Here is a 20,258-nt window from a genome sequence, read left to right as displayed (position 1 = left end):
TCAAGAACATGAAAAAAATTTTAAAAGACTGGTATGTCTTGAACAAAAACTGTCCTACTTACTCCCTCCTTCTGGGAGAAAAATGAGTAAGAACTGCTTAAAACCAGGATTACGGCCCTAAGATGTTTTATTCCAAAAGGTTTTAAGAGCCTTTAAGATATCTTTCTATGTGTCTACTTAGACAAGAGACAAGGTAAATTGAGCACTTTTATAAAATTGGGCACACCCTTTTTCTATTTTCTTTAATTGTACTTTGTTATTCTTTCCATCGTCCAGGTTTATAACAATGGCATTCTGTCCTGTAATTCTCAGTTGTTCAAAATTAGGTGTATATTTGATTCAATCCTCATGACCATTTTACCTTGGCTTTCTCTATTCCTCAGTTGGTTCATCTCTTAAATATCTGGATCTTATTAATTTTTTCCCCCTCAAAAGTGCTTATTAGTGAAATGTTGCCTGAACTTTTTTATATTTGAAAATATCTCTATACTAAAATGACATCTTGGTTGGGCGTGATATTTCTGGGTCCCCCTTTGCCTCAGTAACCTTGTAAGTCGCCACTATTCCACTGGCTATTGCTCTACCACTTTCTGTTTCTTTCCATCATGGCTAGATCTTGAAGTTTATTGCATTAGATTATGCGCTTTCCTTATTTGGTTGCTGCTGGTGAAATTTTTCCCTTTTATTTACACTATTCTTTTTCTGATTTCATTAAATACAAGAGAATACAAATACTTCAATGAAACTGAAGTTTCAAGCTGTCTTCTTAATCCATAATGAGTCTTGAATATGCAAAATGTAGTTTGGCATCTGGATCTGGTCACCATTTAATTTATAGTCCAAACAGAAATCTTTATTTATTTATTTATTTATTGAAGTATAGTTGACTTACAATGATTCAGGTATACAGCACAGTGATTCAGTTTTTATATATATATAAATATATATATAAAAGAATATATATATATTCTTTTTCAGATTCTTTTCCATTATAGCAAACAGAAACATTTTTGAGAACAAAGAGGTTAGAGATAAAATTATATACTTTTTGAGATATTTATTGTCTAACAAATTGGTTTATTATTATGGTGAACCTAAAAAATAACATATCTGGCATAGTGAAGTTTTTTTTAATTAATTTTTTTATTGGAGTATAGTTGATTTACAATGTTGTGTTAGTGAAGTTTTTTTTTTAAACAAAAACTTAAAATATTATTTAACATTAAAAATAAGTGAAATACTCTGTACTCACATGCTGAGCAGGTTCTTAGATGCATCAGCTCTAACACCATGTCATAACTGGCATTTTTCAGAAGAAGGTAGTACTTTTTAAAAAATATGGACTTCTAAAAATTTTCATACAGTTGCCTGCAACATTCTTCAAAGTTTCATTTTTATGGTTGATAGTAAGGTAGAACTCAGAGTAAATTCTGCTAAATGGAGGAGACTCTCAATTCTATTTTTTTTCATTGGGAAAGTGTAAATATCTCAGCCCTCTGGTTCACAGTCTCTCCATTCAGAGTGCCTTTGACAAATATTTTCACAACACAAAATGCAAATAAGTTGCTCTATTATTCTTTTAATTGTTATGCCAAATTTAGAGGATGTGAAATCTAAGCCTTCTCAATTTCATTCCATTCCATTCTAGAATATACATTTAACGAATTAAAATTAAGGAAGCCATTAGAAGATTCTTCCTATAATATACCCAAGGTGTATTTACAAATTTCAGAATACTGTGCATAATTGAGCTCTCACTGTTTTAATTTGTTCATTTCTTCCTTGGTGTTTGTAGGGATAGATTTTAATGTCCTGTTGCCAGTTTTGTTTTTAATAACTGCGATTCATCAAAACTTTCAAAAACTTAAGGTTTTTGGCACTCCATTTGTTGAATTCTTTGATTACAGATTTCCAATGAATTCTGAAAAAAATGCAACTGCAATTAGGCAACTTGTTTATTTAAAAAAGTTTATAGCACAATTATAGGACACCCTGGCTGATTTACAAAGTAATTCTTCAAAGGCTTCAACAGTTTTTAAAACATTGAAGTATAGTTGATTTACAATATTGTGCCAATCTCACTGTACAGCAAAGTAACTCAGTTATACACATATATACATTCTTTTTTATGTTCTTTTCCATTATGGTTTATCCCAGGAGATTGGATGTAGTTCCTTGTGCTATACAGTAGGACCTTGTTGTTTATCCATTCCAAATACGATAGTTTGCATCTACCAACCCCAAACTCCCAGTCCATCCCTCTCCCTCCCCGCTCCCCCTTGGCAACCACAAGTCTGATCTCTATGTCTGTGAGTCTGTTTCTGTTTTGTAGATAAGTTCATTTGTGCCATATTTTAGATTCCACATATAAGTGCTACCATATGGTATTTGTCTTTTTTTAAAAATAAATTTATTTTACTTTTGGCTGCACTGGGTCTTTTTTGCTGAGCATGGGCTTTCTCTAATTGCAGCAAGTGAGGGCTACTCTTCATTGTGGTGCATGGGCTTCTCATTGTGGTGGCTTCTCTTGTTGCAGAGCACGGGCTCTAGGTGCGCGGGCTTCAGTAGTTGTGGCCTGTGGGCTCTAGAGTGCAGGCTCAGTAGTTGTGGTGCACAGGCTTAGTTGCTCCATGGCATGTGGGATCTTCCTGGACCAGGGCTTGAACCCATGTCCCCTGCATTGGCAGGCGGATTCTTAACCACTGCACCACCAGGGAAGTCCCTGTCTTTCTCTTTCTGACTCACTTTACTTAGTATGGTAATCTCTAGTTGCATCCATGTTGCTGCAAATGGCATTATTTCATTCTTTTTTATGGCTGAGTAGTATTCCATTGTATATACATGTACCACATCTTTAGCCATTCATCTGTCATTGGACATTTAGGTTGTCTTCATGTTTTCGCTATTGTGAATAGTGCTATGAACATAGGGGTGCATGTATCTCTTTGAATTATACTTTTGTCCAAGCATATGTCCAGGAGTGGGATTGCTGGATCACATGGCAATTCTATTTTTAGTTTTCTGAGGACCCTCCATACTGTTTTCCATCGTTGCTGCAGCAACTTACATTCCCACCAACAGTGTAGGAGGGTTCCCTTTTCTCCACATCTTCTCCAGCACTTGTTGTTTGTAGACTTTTTAATGATGGCCATTCTGACCAGTGTGGGGTGGTACCTCATTGTAGTTTTGATTTGCATTTCTCTAATAATTAGTGACATTGGGCACCTTTTCGTGTGCCTACTGGCCGTCTGTATGTCTTCTCTGGAGAAATGTCTATTAAGGTCTTCTGCCCACCTTTTTGATGGGGTTGTTTTTTTGTTGTTGAGTTGTATGAGCTGTTTGTATATTTTGGAGATTAAGCCCTTGTCAGATGCATCATTTGCAAATATCTTCTCCCATTCTGTAGGTTGTCTTTTTGTCTTTTTTTTTTTTTTTTTATGGTTTCCTTTCCTGTTCAAAAACTTGTAAGTTTGATTGGGTCCCATTTGTTATTGTTTTTATTTCTATTGCCTTGGGAGACTGACCTAAGAAAACACTGGTACAATTTATGTCAGGGAATGCTTTGCCTATGCTCTCTTCTAGGAATTTTATAGTGTCGTGTCTTATGTTTAAGTCTTTAAGCCATTTTGAGTTTATTTTTGTGCATGCTCTGAGGGTGTGTTTTAACTTTATTGATTTACATGCAGCTGTCAAACTTTCCCAACACCACTTGCTGAAGAGACTTTTTCCCATTTTATATTCTTGAAAGGCTTAAACATTTTTAAACCTACCTAATGATGGGCAAGCAAATAAAGCGTGTACTGTCATGCTGAATTACTTTTTTTGCATTCAACCATCTTTATCACAGATAGCCTGCAGTTCAGTTACTCTGCGTATATTAAAAAAAAGTTTTTTTAAAGTCTGTTATTTTGATAACTTAAGTTTCTATTTCAATTCAGAACATCACAGCTTGTTTGGAGGTAATTATGAATTATGTAGGTACCATGTCAAATTCCAAGTACATTTCTGCTTCACAGGTTACTTTATTTAATAAGAACATTAATTTTCACCATGATGCTGTGGTCCACCAAATAATGCATAAACAGACACACATGCAGTGCTGAGCTGAATTTACAGTAGCATTCAAAATAATGAAAGATGTTTCATCTCTGAGAGAAAAAACTTCCTAAATTTCCAAGAATTGGAGGAAAAAAAAAAGCTAAACCACTACTGGAATTGACTTAGCTGATCTTCTCTTTGAAGCATCTGATAACATTGATACAAATATGGCAACATTTACCTTTCTGCAGAGGTCTTCTGCTAATGGAGCCAACATATTAATAGCTATAGCTTCGTTTTATTTATGTACATAAGAAAATTTGGAATTGAAAATGAGCAAAATTAATTTAGAATAGTGGTCATTTGATCTAAATGAAAAGTCATGCTTCACAGAGTGATATTTAAATGCAGTTCTTTCAGCTGCATGTGATAAATGCTTAATTTTAGCTCAGTCTCCTTAAAATAATGACTAAGTTTTGAAGTAAATGCTAGATGCTTCTATGAACAGATTTGTTTCATTTGATTAGTGCTATCACCATGGCCCTCAAAATGGATGATAAATGGTAATAAACATTTTACTCAAGTTATCTGTTCATCAACAGCTTTCTTGAGAAATATAAACTCAGTATTTACTTTTTCATTAAATATGCACTTTTCAAACCTAACTGCTGCTGAAAGAGTCTGTTACAGAATAGTAGCATTACCAAATAATAAAAAGGGATTTATACCATATGATAAACCATAAAGCCATTGTAGCAAAAACACTCAAACTCTCTATGGTGAGCTTCTTACCCCCTATTTCCCACACATATTTCACACACACCTAACCCATCACTTCCTACATTTCCTCCTGACTCCCCAAATGCCAGGGCATCCTGGCAGCTTCATGAATCTTGCAGAGTATGGTGTGGACCACACCCACCTGAGTAGAACACCGAGGGCCAGGTGAGCAGGGGCAGGACTAGTATTAGAGGAAAACTCACACTAATAAGAAAGAAAATGCAACCACCATATTATGGGGAGCTTATGGGTGCAGAAAAAAGCATGCTTTATATCTACAAGTGTAGAGACGAAGGCAGAGATGTGACTGAGAACAAAGCACAGTTATTACCAATAATCTTATTATACACTCTTTCACTGAATGTGACAGGCTACACAGAATGTCTAGTTAGAAGGAGTGAAAACATTCCCCTTTATTCACCTGCCTATAATTTTGTCATTTTAGTTAATCATTCGTGTGTTTCTTTTGCTCAAATCTGTATATATATTATACTGAGAATGTAAGTGTTTCTGTAGATTTTAAAAAAGCCTAATCAATGACTAATTATTTCCTACGATAGCCTGCAACATAATATTCATTTGGTTCCAAATTTTCATGATGATCAAAACTTAGGAATAAACACGTGCAAAATTTCTGCATGTTAAAGGATTATCTCATATTAATTAGTAGAGGGTTATAAGATAAAGTGAATGTTACTAAAAAAGTAGAAAAAAATAAGGCCATTAATGCATACAGAGAATGAAGACAGTGATTCTGCAAAAGCACAAATCACGGTAGGAGTTTTATTGAATACTAATGTTCCTAGATGTATCCATGCTTACAGAAGTCTTTAATTCATGCTGTGTGTCAGACACTGGACTCCATGTAGTTATGTAATAAATTCTCACTACGGCCCTATGAAGTAGGTACTAGCTTCATATTATAGATGAGCAAATACAGAGAGGTCCAGTGTTTTGCTGAAGGCCGCATAGTGAAGAAAGAACAGTGGATCCAGGATTTATACTCAATTTGATTCTGAAGTTCATATGTGCTCTCATTATAGTAAGAGGTGTGAAATCCTTGTGTAGAAATACAATTCTAAATTGTATTTATGATTAGAGCTTTAAAAGGTAAAACCAAATTAATGAATAAAATATACAAAGAATAAATGCTGGAGAGGGTGTGGAGAAAAGGGAACCCTCTTGCACTGTTGGTGGGAATGTAAATTGATACAGCCACTATGGAGAACAGTATGTAGGTTCCTTAAATAGCTAAAAATTGAATTACCATACGACCCAGCAATCCCACTACTGGGCATATACCCTGAGAAAACCATAATTCAAAAAGATTCATGTACCAATATGTTCATTGCAGCACTATTTACAATAGCCAGGACATGGAAGCAACCCAAGTGTCCACTGACAGATGAATGCATAAAGAAGATGTGGCACATATATACAATGGAATATTACTCAGCCATAAAAAGAAACGAAATTGAGTTATTTGTAATGAGGTGTATGGACCTAGAGTCTGTCATACAGAGTGAAGTAAGTCAGAAAGAGAAAAACAAATACCATATGCTAACACATGTATATGGAATCTAAAAGAAAAAAAAAAGGTTTTGATGAACCTAGGGGCAGGACAGGAATAAAGACACAGACGTAGAGAATGGACTTGAGGACATGGGGAGGGGGAAGGGTAAGCTGGGACAGAGTGAGAGAGTGTCATGGACATATATACACTACCAAATGTAAAACAGATAGCTAGTGGGAAGCAGCCACGTAGCACAGGGAGATCAGCTCGGTGCTTTGTCACCACCTAGAGGGGTGGGATAGGGAGGATGGGAGGGAGACACAAGAGGGAGGGGATATGGGGATGTATTTATACATATAGCTGATTCACTTTGTTATACAGCAGAAACTAACACACCATTGTAAAGCAGTTATACTCCAATAAAGTTGTTAAAAAAAGAGAAAATAAACACTTATATCTAGCTAGAATGTCCACCTCTAAAGTAGAGGTATGCAACGAAGGGGTACTTATTAAATAGTTAATATTGGCCCCTACGTACACAAGATATATAATCCCCCCTAGACTGACTTTTCATATTAAAAGGCTGTGATGTTAAAATAATTTAAAACAGATGTTTTATTCTTCCCTCCAGAAAGTTATCTTGAAAACCAGTAATTCACAAAAGAAAAATCTACAAATGACATAAAGTGAAAAAGGTTTTATCTCACTAGTAATTAAAGGTAAATTTTACAAATTTTTACCAGATTTGTAAAGAGTTTAAAAAATCGTAATAGAACGGTAATATCCAGCCTCAGCAGAGGTTGAGGGAATGTGCACTATAATGGCCACACCTGGTCTGGTGTGACCTGTTACAACTTCCATCCTCACGTGCTCTGCCTTCCCGTCACCAGGAGTGCCCGTCCCGCCACTTGTGCGCTGCGTCCCATCCTTTCTTGGGGGCTGTGAGTGTATCAGATGAGCAATTCTCTCTCTCCTACACTGTCGAGTTTCTCCTGTTTATCTGTTCATTCTCTTTAGCATAAGAACGTGTTGTACTTTTTTAAAAAAGTGAATTCTATCTTCAAAAAAATCCCTGCTTGATGCCTAATCTCACCACTTTCTGTTACCGCCCCATCTCTCTGCGCCCCTTACCAGTCAAACTGCCCAAAAGAATGACCAGGACTCGCCACCTTCAGGTCACCTTCCCCCATCGTCTCCAGGACCCGCTCAGGCGGCCAGGTCTGCATTCCTGCTGCTCCACGGACACGGCCAGGCCGTATTTTGCTTCACCACCGGCAGCATCTGACACAGCTGATGCTTCTTCCTCTGATTCTCTCTTACCTTCTCATCACTGGCTGTTCCTTTACTAGATTCTCACCCTCCAGAACGCTAAGCATCTCATCCTCAGAGAAAGCCTCTCTTTTCTCTATTTGTACTTATTTCCTAGGCGATCTCGTGGATTTAAATGTTATCTGTACTAGTGATGTCCATCTTCTCCCCTAAACTCCAGATCTGTATACTGACCTACTACACTGACATCTTCTCCATGTGGTGTCTAATCATCATGTGGAACTGAACAGGCCCCAAACTCCAACTTGCTCCGCCTGCGGTTTTCCCCAACTCAGTAAATGGCAACACCACCCTCTAGCTGCTCAAGTCAGAAAGCTCACTCATCTTTGTTCTTTTCCTCACATTTAATCCACCAGCAAATCCTGTTGGTTCTACCTTCAGAAAATATATATACATATCTCTGACCTCTACTTAACACCTCCACCAATACCACTTTGCCCCAAGCCACCACCATTTCTTACCTGGATTATTGCAATAGTCTTGTAACTAGTCTCTTTGTTTCAATCCTTGCCCTACTATTGTCTCTTCTTAACACAGCAGTTAGAGTGATCTTTTAAAAAAGTAGGATTTATTTGGCTATTTGGTATCATAGAGAACTTTTTTCTTAAAAAAATGTTCTTTTAATAACAGTTGAGCACTTATACTTGATTTTAAAGTGAAATCTTATGGGAAGTGCCCCAAACATGAGAACTGATGAAAGTGGAGTTGGGAGCGTAGCAACGTTCTGATGGGCAAATCAGTGCTTCCTTCCTCATGCTGTTAAGGCACTTTGGAGACTGTACCGGGTATGAAAAACCACTGCTCTGGAACAACTTATATAGCTATTCCATTTTTCTTGAAGGTCTCAAAAAAATAGCTTTCTTAAAGAAATTAGGGTATATGAAAACTTGATTTCAGTCTAATCACCCCTCGGCTTCCTCTAGAAAATTGTGTCTTATGCACAGAGTCCTGTTAAAAACCTTGACAGAAAGGTTGAAAAGATAGTCATTGATAGCAAACAACTATGAGATCTCAATCAACAGTACAATTTCTTCTTTGACGCTGCTTTTTTTTAATCGTTTCTTTCTTTTTTTTTATTGGAGTATAATTGCTTTACAATGGTGTGTTAGTTTCTGCTTTATAACAAAGTGAATCAGTTATACATATACATATGTTCCCATATCTCTTCCCTCTTGCATCTCCCTCCCTCCCACCCTCCCTATCCCACCTCTCTAGGTGGTCACAAAGCACAGAGCTGATCTCCCTGTGCTATGTGGTTGCTTCCCACTAGCTAGCTATTTTACGTTTGGTGATGCTGCTTTATTATGCATTTATATAAAAGTTATCCTAACATTTTCTTCTTGTTAATAACTCATCTCTACGACTTTTTTACTATAACAAAAATCTGTTTAAACAATATTCTGTTCCTCTAGATTACAGATTCAATACTGGGACTTATCTACCACCTATTCTCTCATTCTCATGTCAAGAGAATACGATTTTCTTAGCTGGGAATTAAATGTGGTCACTTTTAAGGGAGAAAGGTGCACTAAGGGAAAAAAAGAAGGAATGTGAGGCTTCTCTCACACAGTCTAAATACCTTGGGCCTCAGGGAAATATTATTTTGGACTCCACAGACTTGATTCCTCGTCATGTTTCTTGCTGCTGATTCCGCATCAGCAAACTGGGAGTAATGGTTTCCCTCTACCTCACAGGGTGACCAATTGTCCTCGTTTGCCCCAGACTTCCCCGGTTTTAGCCCTGAAAGTAGTACTGGTTTAGCAAACTGGGATAGTTGGTCACCTCACTCCCTATATTACAGGAGTACTGTCCAATGAGGCAAGGAGAAGGTAAGATAATTCAAAACATTTCATATACTTTATCTGAAAGAAACCACAGAGCTATTATTATTATTATTATTCTGTTTATTTTATGCCTATACTAAGTGATCCCTGGTTATGATGTGAGAAATGGTTCAGATGCAACAAACACATCTTAAGAAGGCATGCTTTTACTTACATGCTTAGGGAAACTACATAAATACTGTTCCTGATCATGAATCATTTGAAAAATTAAAAGGTTACAATTATCACATTGGAAGTAAACTGAGTATTGGCGCCGCAGATATATTACAGGGTATAAACAATTCAACCTTTATATATGAAAAGTGAGTCCTGTTTTACATTATGATTCTCAATGTATTTGCAAATGTTCATTTCCCCCAAATGTTTGCATTTTTAATATCTTACCTATCACAGAGACTTTAAGTAACTCAATTTTATCCTTAAGGCCTGCAGCTTTCAGATTGTCACATGCACCTAGCAACTGTGAGTCACTGACATCAGCACCCACGTAATACACATCCTATGAGGGAAGAAATTCATATTATAAGTATAAATAAACCCATATTTTATGTAGTTAAGAAAATCTACTTGCATTTTCAATGATGAAAATGAAATTAATAGATTTGTTAATTCAGGTTAAAACAAATTTAGAATATTTCTTTAATATGACATTCATGGGCAAAAAACTGAGAAGTTTTTGTTAAAATTTTAAAAACTGTTAATACTATTTTACAATTACAAATGTCTAAGGAATTTAGGGATTTATATAATCTAGGTCATGAATAATTACTGTATTTCTATCATATTTTCCTAAATTTATCACAGTATTTAAAGAAATAACACAGCAATTTAATTAACCCTTCATAGTCTATTTTTATTTCAGTTATATAGCAACTTGTATAATTAAAAAATAATCCCTAAATAGACAGTCTACCTGTAAATAATTGGTAAGTGAATACACACACACACTGATTAACGTAAAACATTGCCTGGTTTACCAAACTTTAGAACTTACTGGCCATTCTTTAGCAGCTTCCAAAAGTATTGTTCCAAGTCCACACATTGGATCTAAAACAACTGCACCAGCCTACAGACAGAAATGTTGATTTGCTATCATTAAATCTATTATAATAGGTATTATAAAAGAAACCTAACACTTGAGGAATCCATATTTCAGAGTAAAGACTCCTTTCTATACTTTATTAGGAATTTCAGGTAGTTAAAGCCCCAGGGCAGGTATGCTTGACACATTTAAAGATTAGGAAGGAGACCAGTGTGGCCAAAGCGCAGTGAGCGGGAGGGGAAAGGTGGTGATGACGTCAGAGAGGTGGCCAGACTACTCCATCAGGATGGGCTGCATGACACCGCGTGCAGTCACAGCCACCAAGTCCTACAGGCTTAAAACACCGTGTAGCTCACGCTGCATGCCCACAGAATGACACCTGGGGCTTCCGCTCCTCACTCAGCAAGTCACACAGTGAAGTGGTCGCCACCTGGAGCACGGCCACCGCTGTGGCAGAGGGAAAGAAAGCGAGACAAATCAGGCTCCGGCTTTTAAAGGTGCCACCTGGAAGTGACATACATCATCTCCACCAACATTTAATTGGGGAAGGCATGCCAGTCACATGACACACACAATTTGAAGGGGCCAGGAAGGTGTCATCCTAGCTGTACCTGAGAGGAGAACAGGAAATCTGGAGAAAAAACTAAGAGCTCTCCCATCTGGGCAGTGGGGCTGGGGTGGGATCGCATCATGTCAGATCTCGTAGGTGTTATAAGGGGTCTGGCTCTGTGTGGAAGGGTGGGAAACTACTGGAGGGAAACCGAGCAGAAGTAACATGATGTTACATTTCAAAGGGATCATTCTGGCTGCTCTGTCGAGAACGGATCACAGAAGGCTACGAGTGTTACAGGGAGGCTAGTTAGGGAATCCAGGCAGAGGTAACGGTGGCTTGCATAAAGAGTGACGCTGGTGGAAGTGGGGAGAAGTAGTTGGATTCTGGGTATATTTTAAAGGTAGAACCAACAGGATGGATTGCATGTGGCATGTTAAAGAATGACAACGGTCTGGAGTGACTGAAGTTTTTGACCTGAGCATCAGGAAGACGAGCTGCCTGTTACTGAGCTGGGAAGTGTTGGGGTGGAAAAGCTGCAAAGGAGACAAGAGTATAGTTCTGGACATGTTCATTTTGAGATACCTCTTAGACCAAGCATGGATGTCAAGTGGACTTAAGCATCTGGAGTTCAGAAGAGAGGTTCAGGCCACAGATATAAATTTGGGAACCGTGGTTGTTAGTTTATAAATGGTATTTAAAGCATCAAAACTGGATGAGCCATCTAGGAAGCAAGAGAAGTTAGAAAAGAACAGTCTATGGGCTGGACGCCAGTGATCTCCTAAGTACAGACATTTGGTAGATGAAGATTCAGCAGTGCACACTGACAGCAGCACATCCTGACACAGAACCTAGAGTGGTCCTGAAACAAAGTGGAAACACCCATTTCAAGAAGGAGTGACGACAGTGTCCACAGCCTAGTAGATTAAGCAAGATGAGCTCTTTCAGTGGAGTGCTGGTGATGAGAACCTGAGGGAAGCGGGCACGAGAAAGAGTGGCAAGAAAAGAAGTAGACACCAAATATGGACAACTAGTTTTAAGTTTCTCTGTACAGGGAAGCAGAGAAGGGGGTGGTAGCTGATGGAGAATGTGGGTTCAGGAGAGGGTTAATTCTTTTTCAAGTTGCAAGATATCATAGCATGTGTACATGCTGATGGGAATGACCTAGTAGAGAAAGAAGTCCTTAAGTAGGCAAGAGGGAATGGAATCCAGTACACAAGTAATGGAGTGAAACAAGGACAGTTCATTTATTATAATGATGGCAAGGCAAAGTATGAGGGTGTAGATTCCAATATGTCGGTAAACTTGGTGGGGAGAACATGTTAAAGTTCTCTTCTGATTCCAATATTTAAGTCAATTAAGAAGTAAGAGAATTAAAAGTATGGTCAAGAAATGACTGTAATGATAGAACATAAAATCCAAGCTGTGAAGGAGGGCTGAGGACAGGTGGTGAGTAGGGTCACCTACTAGAGGTCCCATGGGGTTAAAGAACTGCTTTAGGGCACAAGAGGAAGTGAGTGGGAAAGAGAAGGAGGTTAACAGCAGGATTCTTGAATCTGAGATTTTGGAAGGTATACCCTTCTGGGTATGATAAAGTCTAGGATGTGACTAAGGCAGAGCATTAGAGGTAGGGAAGCCAAGACACTAAGGGATCAGACTACAGAGCGGACACTGAGGTCATAAAGAATTATGACAGGAGTAATGGTCTATACCATTACAGAAAAGAATAGGAAGAGATCTGTAGACACCGGGATAATCTGATGGCATGAGCTTCTAAGGCAGTGAGAGATCTGGGGCAGAAGGGGTGACGAGGCCAAGCAGGACACCTACCCCACCTCCAGGCCCAGCAGTCCCTTGGTCTGTCTACAGAGGAGGCAGAACGCTCAGAGGACAGCCAGGTTTCAGTCAGAGCCAGGGGGTACCTGATGGAAAGAAACAAAATGTCCTTCAAGAAAGAGAGAGACTTTCCCCTGGCACGAAATTACGGAGAGTATCACATGGGTCTCCCATGAAGGGGCAGAGAGTAACAAAAAGAATAATGATTTAAATGGCAACTTTAAGATTAATAGTGGTATGAGAACTAATTTTTATTAAGATCTTAAAATGTGCCAAACACTGTGTTCTTTCTCCCCCATGGTCCCTGTTCAATGAGGTAATTTGACCTTAAGTATCTTTCAGTGTCTATTTTACTGTAGGACCTTTTCTAGCCATGACATCTGGGTACACAGGCAGAAGCAGAGAAGTATTTCCATATGCTTAAAAGAATAACTGAGATTTATAGAACTTGGTTTTCCTTACTTGTTATGATATACAGGAAGAACAGTTTCTAGTAAACATGAAAAATATCTAACGACCCCAGACTTAAGTTTCATTTTTCGTGGCGCTGGCCTACCTGAGGTTGAGCTGCCTGTGCACTGCTCTGGGTACCAAGCTCCAAAGAGGGGCCTGGATCAACGCTGGGTACTGGGATCACTTACACGGTGGGTCATCACTGCATTCCCCCCAGAAGAACCCTGCTGCGCTATTTCTCACCTACTTTAACAGACCTTCTTTGTTGGTGGTCACATTAGAGAAACAATTTTTACGTTCGGTCCTAGCAGGACAAACTGACAAAAGGGAAAAATTTCATTGAGTATTATCTGTGGATATCTTCGATCATTTACTTTCTATATTTCTGAAAATTGTATGTTTAGATCGGATAAAGGTAACATTTCAAATGTGTAGGTGGTTATATAAATTTATTATGTAAATATAAACTGTGGTGACATCACTGGAAGTTTGGGAAAAAATAAACTGTTAGCATACCCCTCTCTCCTTACTAAAAGAAATTTAGGCTAAAGATTTAAATCAAATAAAAAAGAAAATCATGGATTCTGGGAACGTGGTAATATGGGAATAGCTCTCTCCTTTTTCTCTCAGCTCTGAGCTATTTACTTCTGAAGCAACTGATGCTTAGAGCCAGAGGCAACCGGCGCTAGGAGACGCCCCGGGCTCAGCTGAGGTCCCGGGAGAAGGACCCAGTGCGAGGTCTCCTCGCCATGGGCTGGGTGGGTGATTAGAGACCGGCACTGAACCCAGAGGGGAAATCACTGGCATCAGGGAAAAAACCTGGTCTTCAGAGATCTGTGGACCTGCAGGGAGGCCAGTGCATAGAAGAGTTTTCACCGAGTGCCTCAGCATGGCTGACAGTCTCCTTACACTACCAAACCCAGGGGGGCCAGAGATCCACTTGCCTTTTACCACTTACAGGATTCCAGCCATTTAAAATACTTTACTAACCACACTTGAGCCCCAGTGAGCCAACGAAGAAAAATAATGACACATCTAAGGGGAGGAGGTCCCTCAAAACCTAGAGAGAACATAGAGCAAAGAGAACACACATCTAGTGAAACGAAACTTTTGGAGGGAACAGATAAATAGGTGAAAAAAGTAAGAGCTTCTAGAGATAGCAAATACAGCACACACACACACAATTTTCCAAAGCTAAAAAAGACCATGATTTTAAAGCTAAACATTTCACTAAATAAAGTAGAGCACATCTTTGTGACTCTTGTTATAGTTTCTAAGAAAATATCCAAGAATAACTCAAAATGCAGAGCCAAAATATAAAGAGATGGAGAGCATGTGAGAAAGGAAGCTTAACATGTTTATCACAGGAATTCCAGAAGCAGAAAAAAGGAAGTAGTTTAAGGTTAAAGACACTAAAACAGAATAATTGAGGAAATAATAATTAAGTAAATAATGCACGGAAGAGTGCCTGAGGTGGAGGAAAAAAATGGTATTTTTATAATTATACATTCCAAATAATAATTATTATAACTATGATTATTATTACTGTTGGGGTCCAGGGCAGGCCACCCCAAAATATGCTTCAATGGCATATTGATTATCTTGAATTAAAGTTACTTGAGAAACAGCCAGTAAAAAGAAATGATATTAACAAAGAAGGAAAAGAAAGAAAAAGACACTCTCATCACCTCCTTTCCCCCTGAAAGCAGGAACTAAATTTCCCTTGTGAAGGTATCCTCCCACTACTGGGAGGAGATAGAAAGCATCCTTATCACCAGAGTTAGGGAACTGAAGGCTAAGAAAGCTGTATAAACAAACTTTGTTAGTTCTTCATTAGTCTGCTACCACAAGCACAAGCCCCTTTGTTTCATTAAATCTTCACAAATAATTGTTTCTTTGTCTAAAAATAATACATAAACAGCCTGCTTTGGTCACTTCAGGGGTCCCGTTTCTATTAGACTTCCATGCATATGAATTAAATTTTTTTTTCCTCCTATTAATCTGTCTTGTGTCAATTTAATTATTAGACCAGCCAAAAGAACTCAAGAAGGGCAGGGGGGAGGTTTTCACCTCCCCGACATTACTATAGCAGAAGTCAACACTTACATACTTTCTATATGCTAGGCATTGTTCTAATCACTTGATAAATGCTAATTCACTTAGTCCTCACATGACCCTATGAGATTATTATTTTCATCTTGCAAATGAGAAACTTAGGCACAGAGATGTTAAGTTATCTTACCTAAAGTTTCCCAGCCAGTAAGTGGTAGAGCCAGAATTAGAACTCAGACAGTCAGACTCACTGAGTTCTGGGTTGAACAGAAAAGACTCTTACATAAGTATTTACATCCTGGTGATATTCCTGAACTTTAGAGGATTAAAGAGAAAACTCTTATAAGCTTGCAAGCAGAAAGGACAAGATAGGCATAATGGAAAAGAAAAATCACACTGGTGTGAACTGCTCACCTAGAACACCAGAAGTGAAAAGACGATGGAATAGCATCTACAGACCTCTGAGAGAAAAGGACTGCAACTCAAGAATCTTATACCTAGCCAAAGTGGGGATACCCAGGTTGAAAGGAAGAAGTTGGAGGATATATAGGAATCCAGACAGTATATTCCCCAATACCACATTTGAGGAAAGTAGCTAAGAAAAGATTAACCAAGCAACAAGTACACCTGAGCCGAGGCCTCAAAGTGAAGAACAAAAGCGAGGAGCAATGCACCTCACAGTATATCTTTGTGTGTTTATACAGAAACGTGTATGTTACACACATTACATCTTAATGATTAAGGATAGGCTGTGTAATATAAGTGCAGAATAAGAACTTTTGAAACAGAGGGACACGCTTTAAGGGAAATTCTGATACATAATAAATAATTTAGTTCAATCTAGTAGTTGGGAGTTGGGAGTGGAAGGGGGGGAAATGTTTCAAAGGTCTCATTGTAGGGAGGAGTAAAGGTGGGGCAGGAGAAGAGAAAAAAGTACCCCGGAGGTCTCACCTTATGATAGGGAAGAGGGGACAGAGGGGGGACGATTAGAGTGCCTTGGTGGTAAAAACAGTGTCTTGGCAAAGAAAGAGTTGATGTCTTGTTGTAAAGTTAGAATCGAGTCCCATGTGTTTAATTAAGAGAGCTGGGAGAGGGAGCCGCTAATGGAGTAGAACATAAAGTAAAATCCAACCTCAGGGAGAAGAGCGAAATGATTAACTTGCTTAAACTAGCAAAAATAAAGAGAATAAACTGTAAGAAGTTACAAACAGAGTAAAACAGGAGGAATGCAATCAGGTGTATCTATCATAATACTGAATTCTCTCATTGAAAGACAGAGCCTATCAGAGTGGGATAAAAACAGAGTTCTGTGTTTATTAAAAAAACACACTGAAAACAAAGTTGAAAACACAGCAGTGTCAAAGAACTACTACAAAGGAAAATGCAAAGAGAAAGAAAACAGTGAAAATATTAATAAGACATGGTGAAATTTAAATTTAAACTTCCAAATCAAGATAATGAAAACTTTAATAACAAGAAAGAGGCACACTTCACAATGAAGCAGTAACAGTCATAAAAGAGTATAAACCAAACTACACAGCAGCTGAATGAGGTAACAACTAATAAAAGTGCAAAATCTTAAAAAAATGTAATAACCTAATAAATTTCAAAATACCTCTTTCAGAACTGAGCAGACAGTAAAACAGTAAATAAAGATATAAAGGCCATCTCCTGACTAGAAAATAAAATTATTTTCTTATGTCCATGGAATATTTACAAAAACTGATCAAGATCTTGGTTAAATTTTAAGAAGTAGAGGTTGTACAGGCCATGTGATTGTGACAAAAAATTAGGAATAATAAAATGTAGCTATTTTTTGACTCAGCTTTTTCATAGCCAAAATACTCTCAGAAGTTCAACAGTATATAAAAACATATCACTGCAGTTTGTAAGAGCAATGGCAAGAAAAAGAAAAAAAGAAAAAAAAAGGTTAGAAGAACTAAAGAGAAAAGATGACTATCAATAACAGACTGTGTTAAGTTAATTATGGAAGGGACCCTGCTATTACATTAATAAGAATGAGAACAGTTTCCTTACCTTAATTTCTGCGAGAGAGGCCATTGCCCACGCTATGGTAGATCTCAGTCCTGCTGTCTTGATGTAAGCTCTGCTGGCTAAAGGAACCCTAAAAGAAAAGAACACCCAACATTACTGTATGTTAAAGAATATGATGTAAACAAAAATAATTAACCCATTCATATCTGTACCTCATTTTAACAAGTTCATACAACATGCACTAAAGTAATTCCTGTTAGAGAATATTTAACCTTATTACAAAATTACCTTCTCTTAATTGGCACCTTGTCTAACCAGCCAGTGTGGTATTTCAGAAAGGTAAATTTTTTAGATAAGTGAAATTTAAACCCTTATGTGTTTAACTTACAAAGATTTAATCACATGAGGGAAATCTTCCTAAAGTGTTTATATACTTCCCTGACTTCCCACACGGACTAGACCTTTCCTTGCTGATCTGGAGTCATCAAGAGGAACAGACTGCATTGTGATATAGATGTAGTATAGGAAGCAGGGCTGAATGGATGCTAACCCTTGAAATATGTTTTCTAAAAGGTCCCTTTTGTAAGTTTGCTTTTTGCTCATTTGCATCTTTCTCAAAAGATGGAACGAAGCATGACATTGTATTGCCTAAGATAATTTATCGAAAGAAGGGCTGAAGTGCTCGCTTCGGCAGCACATATACTGAAAGAAGGGCTGAAGCAGACATCTCCCCAATGAGTTCACTGGTCTCCATTATGTATCACTTTATACTTTATCCTCTACCTAATCATTGCTACTATCAGTGTTTCCAGATTTGATACAAATTTTCAGAATATTACTTCTATGTTTCTAATGCAATGAACAAGCATTTCCTTGGAAATATCAATGCACTTTTCTATTTCATGTATACAATTTGTTGGTAAGACATTAAGGTATGATTTCAAGAATCAGTGCCTGGTTGTTTTGGGGGTAGGCTTGTGCCAAAGCCACTAAGGGGCTCTTCTACTAACATTACACAAAGCCACAGTGTTTTCCAAACCCTATTTCCTTTCATCATTTTATTTCTGCTCTTTCTTTGACTTTAAGTTATCCTGTTTTGTGTGTATTTACTGCAAGCCTCTTAAGATCTTAGAATGAAATGAGGTAATTATAAATACCTTATCAAATAAAACAGTATAATTGCATATTTACTATTATAATGAGGAAGCCCTGAGATATCGTCCACTTGAGATATCCTTGCTTATTATTCTCCATTTAAGTGATACACTGAGTGATACTCTTATGTGTTCTTTTGCTCACCTGTCCTCCATCAGTTAGGTCCTCTTCTAATTCCAATCAAGCACTGACCACATATCTGTTCTCCCACTAGAGTGAATTCCTTGTGTTTAATAACCATCTTACTCATCTTTGAACACTGGATATGTAGCACAATGCTTAGCACAGAGTAAGTACTCATTAGATAATTTCACTTGAAATTAATTGAATGAATTAATCTTACTCTGGTAAATGCTTCTCCCCTTCCCTCCCTAGTTGCTGATCTGTTTAAAAATAGAATAGTTGAAATTTATTCACCACTTACTCTATCACAAAAGCAGTTATCTCATTTTCATGTGTGTTATCTCATTTAATCCCAACTACAAAGCTAGGAAGCAGATACCATCCTTTTCCTGATTTTATAGCAGAGGAATGTGATAATATGCCCCAACTCACAGAGTTATTTTGTGGAGAAGGGGGAACTGAAGTCCATGGTTCTTATCCACTATGCTTACTGTACCAGGTGATGTGCTACTAAGATACACATTTTTGTGTGTCCCTCAAACTTGATGGCTGCTCTGTCCTCTGTTCCATCACTTCTGACTTTCTTCTCTTGTCAGGGTCACCAGGTTACGGTTTCTGACCTCCACCGTCACTTCTCTCGTCCACCGCTATCTGCTTTTCAGTTCTTCATACGCCTCCCTTGCCGCACACAATGGCGAATTGTTTTAATCAACACACTTCGTGACTGCTTCCTTCCTTCGCTGAGGTAGTGAAACAGACTAATCACAGAGGGTCTAATGCAATCTTATTTTCGGCCACTGCTCATTCAGGGTCTGAGCCTTAATTTTCAGATACATACCTTTTATTTGTCAACTTTTAGGTTAAATTACCAGTTATTACTTGAGATGCCATAAGCATGACTTCTTGAGGGTGTCTAGCAAGCATTAAATAAAATTGTACACCTTTTAAAAACACATATAAAAACTTATATATGTTTATTTGTTAAGTTAATAATAAAAGCGCATGAAAGTTAGCATTTTTATATATGATTACAAATTAAAAATGAGTTCTTTTATTTGGTGCCAAAAATCTAAATACATTCATACTGCATCAGTCAGCCCTGCTGGGGATGAAATGTTCCTTATAAATCAATATTCTAGACACTTAAGCTCACCCTTTTAGGGGCCAAAGTGTTAAAGAATATTTAGCTGCTTTATGAATCCTTCTAAAAATATATTTCATATTTTACTGTCTTACTAGTCTTCCTTACCCTTGTCTTGGTGACTATCAATAATTACACCAGGTTGAAATGTGGCCATCTTTCAGTTTCTCCCACCTTTCCTGTCGACTATTATAAAATTAAAAAAAACCCATGGTAGGCAAAATTGCTAAAAAAAACAAAAACAAAAACCAGTTTTACAAATATTCTGCAGGGGTTAGGGCCTGGGACTTCAAAAGGCACTGGAGTAGGGCAGCCTGGACACCTTGTAGGTGTAGGTATAAAACAGTGGGTTAGGTTTCATCTGGGAGAGTTGGTAGGCTACTGGGGTAGGTGGGGGCCAAGGGAAA

General features: G+C 37.9%; 1 protein-coding gene across 6 annotated transcripts in view; it reads right to left on the bottom strand.

The window, feature by feature from the left end:
* THUMPD2 (THUMP domain containing 2) overlaps positions 1-20,258 on the bottom strand; it is a 42,578-nt gene that overhangs the window by 10,052 nt on the left and 12,268 nt on the right. For 3 of the 6 annotated variants that reach the window (XM_057558305.1, XM_057558306.1, XM_007167117.2), the window contains 3 exons: positions 17,475-17,562; positions 10,499-10,570; positions 9,889-10,003 (listed from right to left, as the gene is read on the bottom strand). In XM_057558305.1, coding sequence (XP_057414288.1) covers positions 9,889-10,003; positions 10,499-10,570; positions 17,475-17,562 — 275 coding nt within the window. Of the gene's footprint in view, positions 1-1,035; positions 1,922-9,888; positions 10,004-10,498; positions 10,571-17,474; positions 17,563-20,258 lie in introns of those variants that run through there. The other 3 variants (XM_057558308.1, XM_057558309.1, XM_057558307.1) reach the window with 2 other exon arrangements.

Source organism: Balaenoptera acutorostrata, chromosome 12 (assembly GCF_949987535.1).
Source record: "Balaenoptera acutorostrata chromosome 12, mBalAcu1.1, whole genome shotgun sequence".
NCBI classification, from domain to species: Eukaryota; Metazoa; Chordata; class Mammalia; order Artiodactyla; family Balaenopteridae; genus Balaenoptera; species Balaenoptera acutorostrata.
The sequence above is the reverse complement of the archived record's forward strand: the minus strand, read 5'-3'. Positions and strand labels throughout refer to the sequence as shown.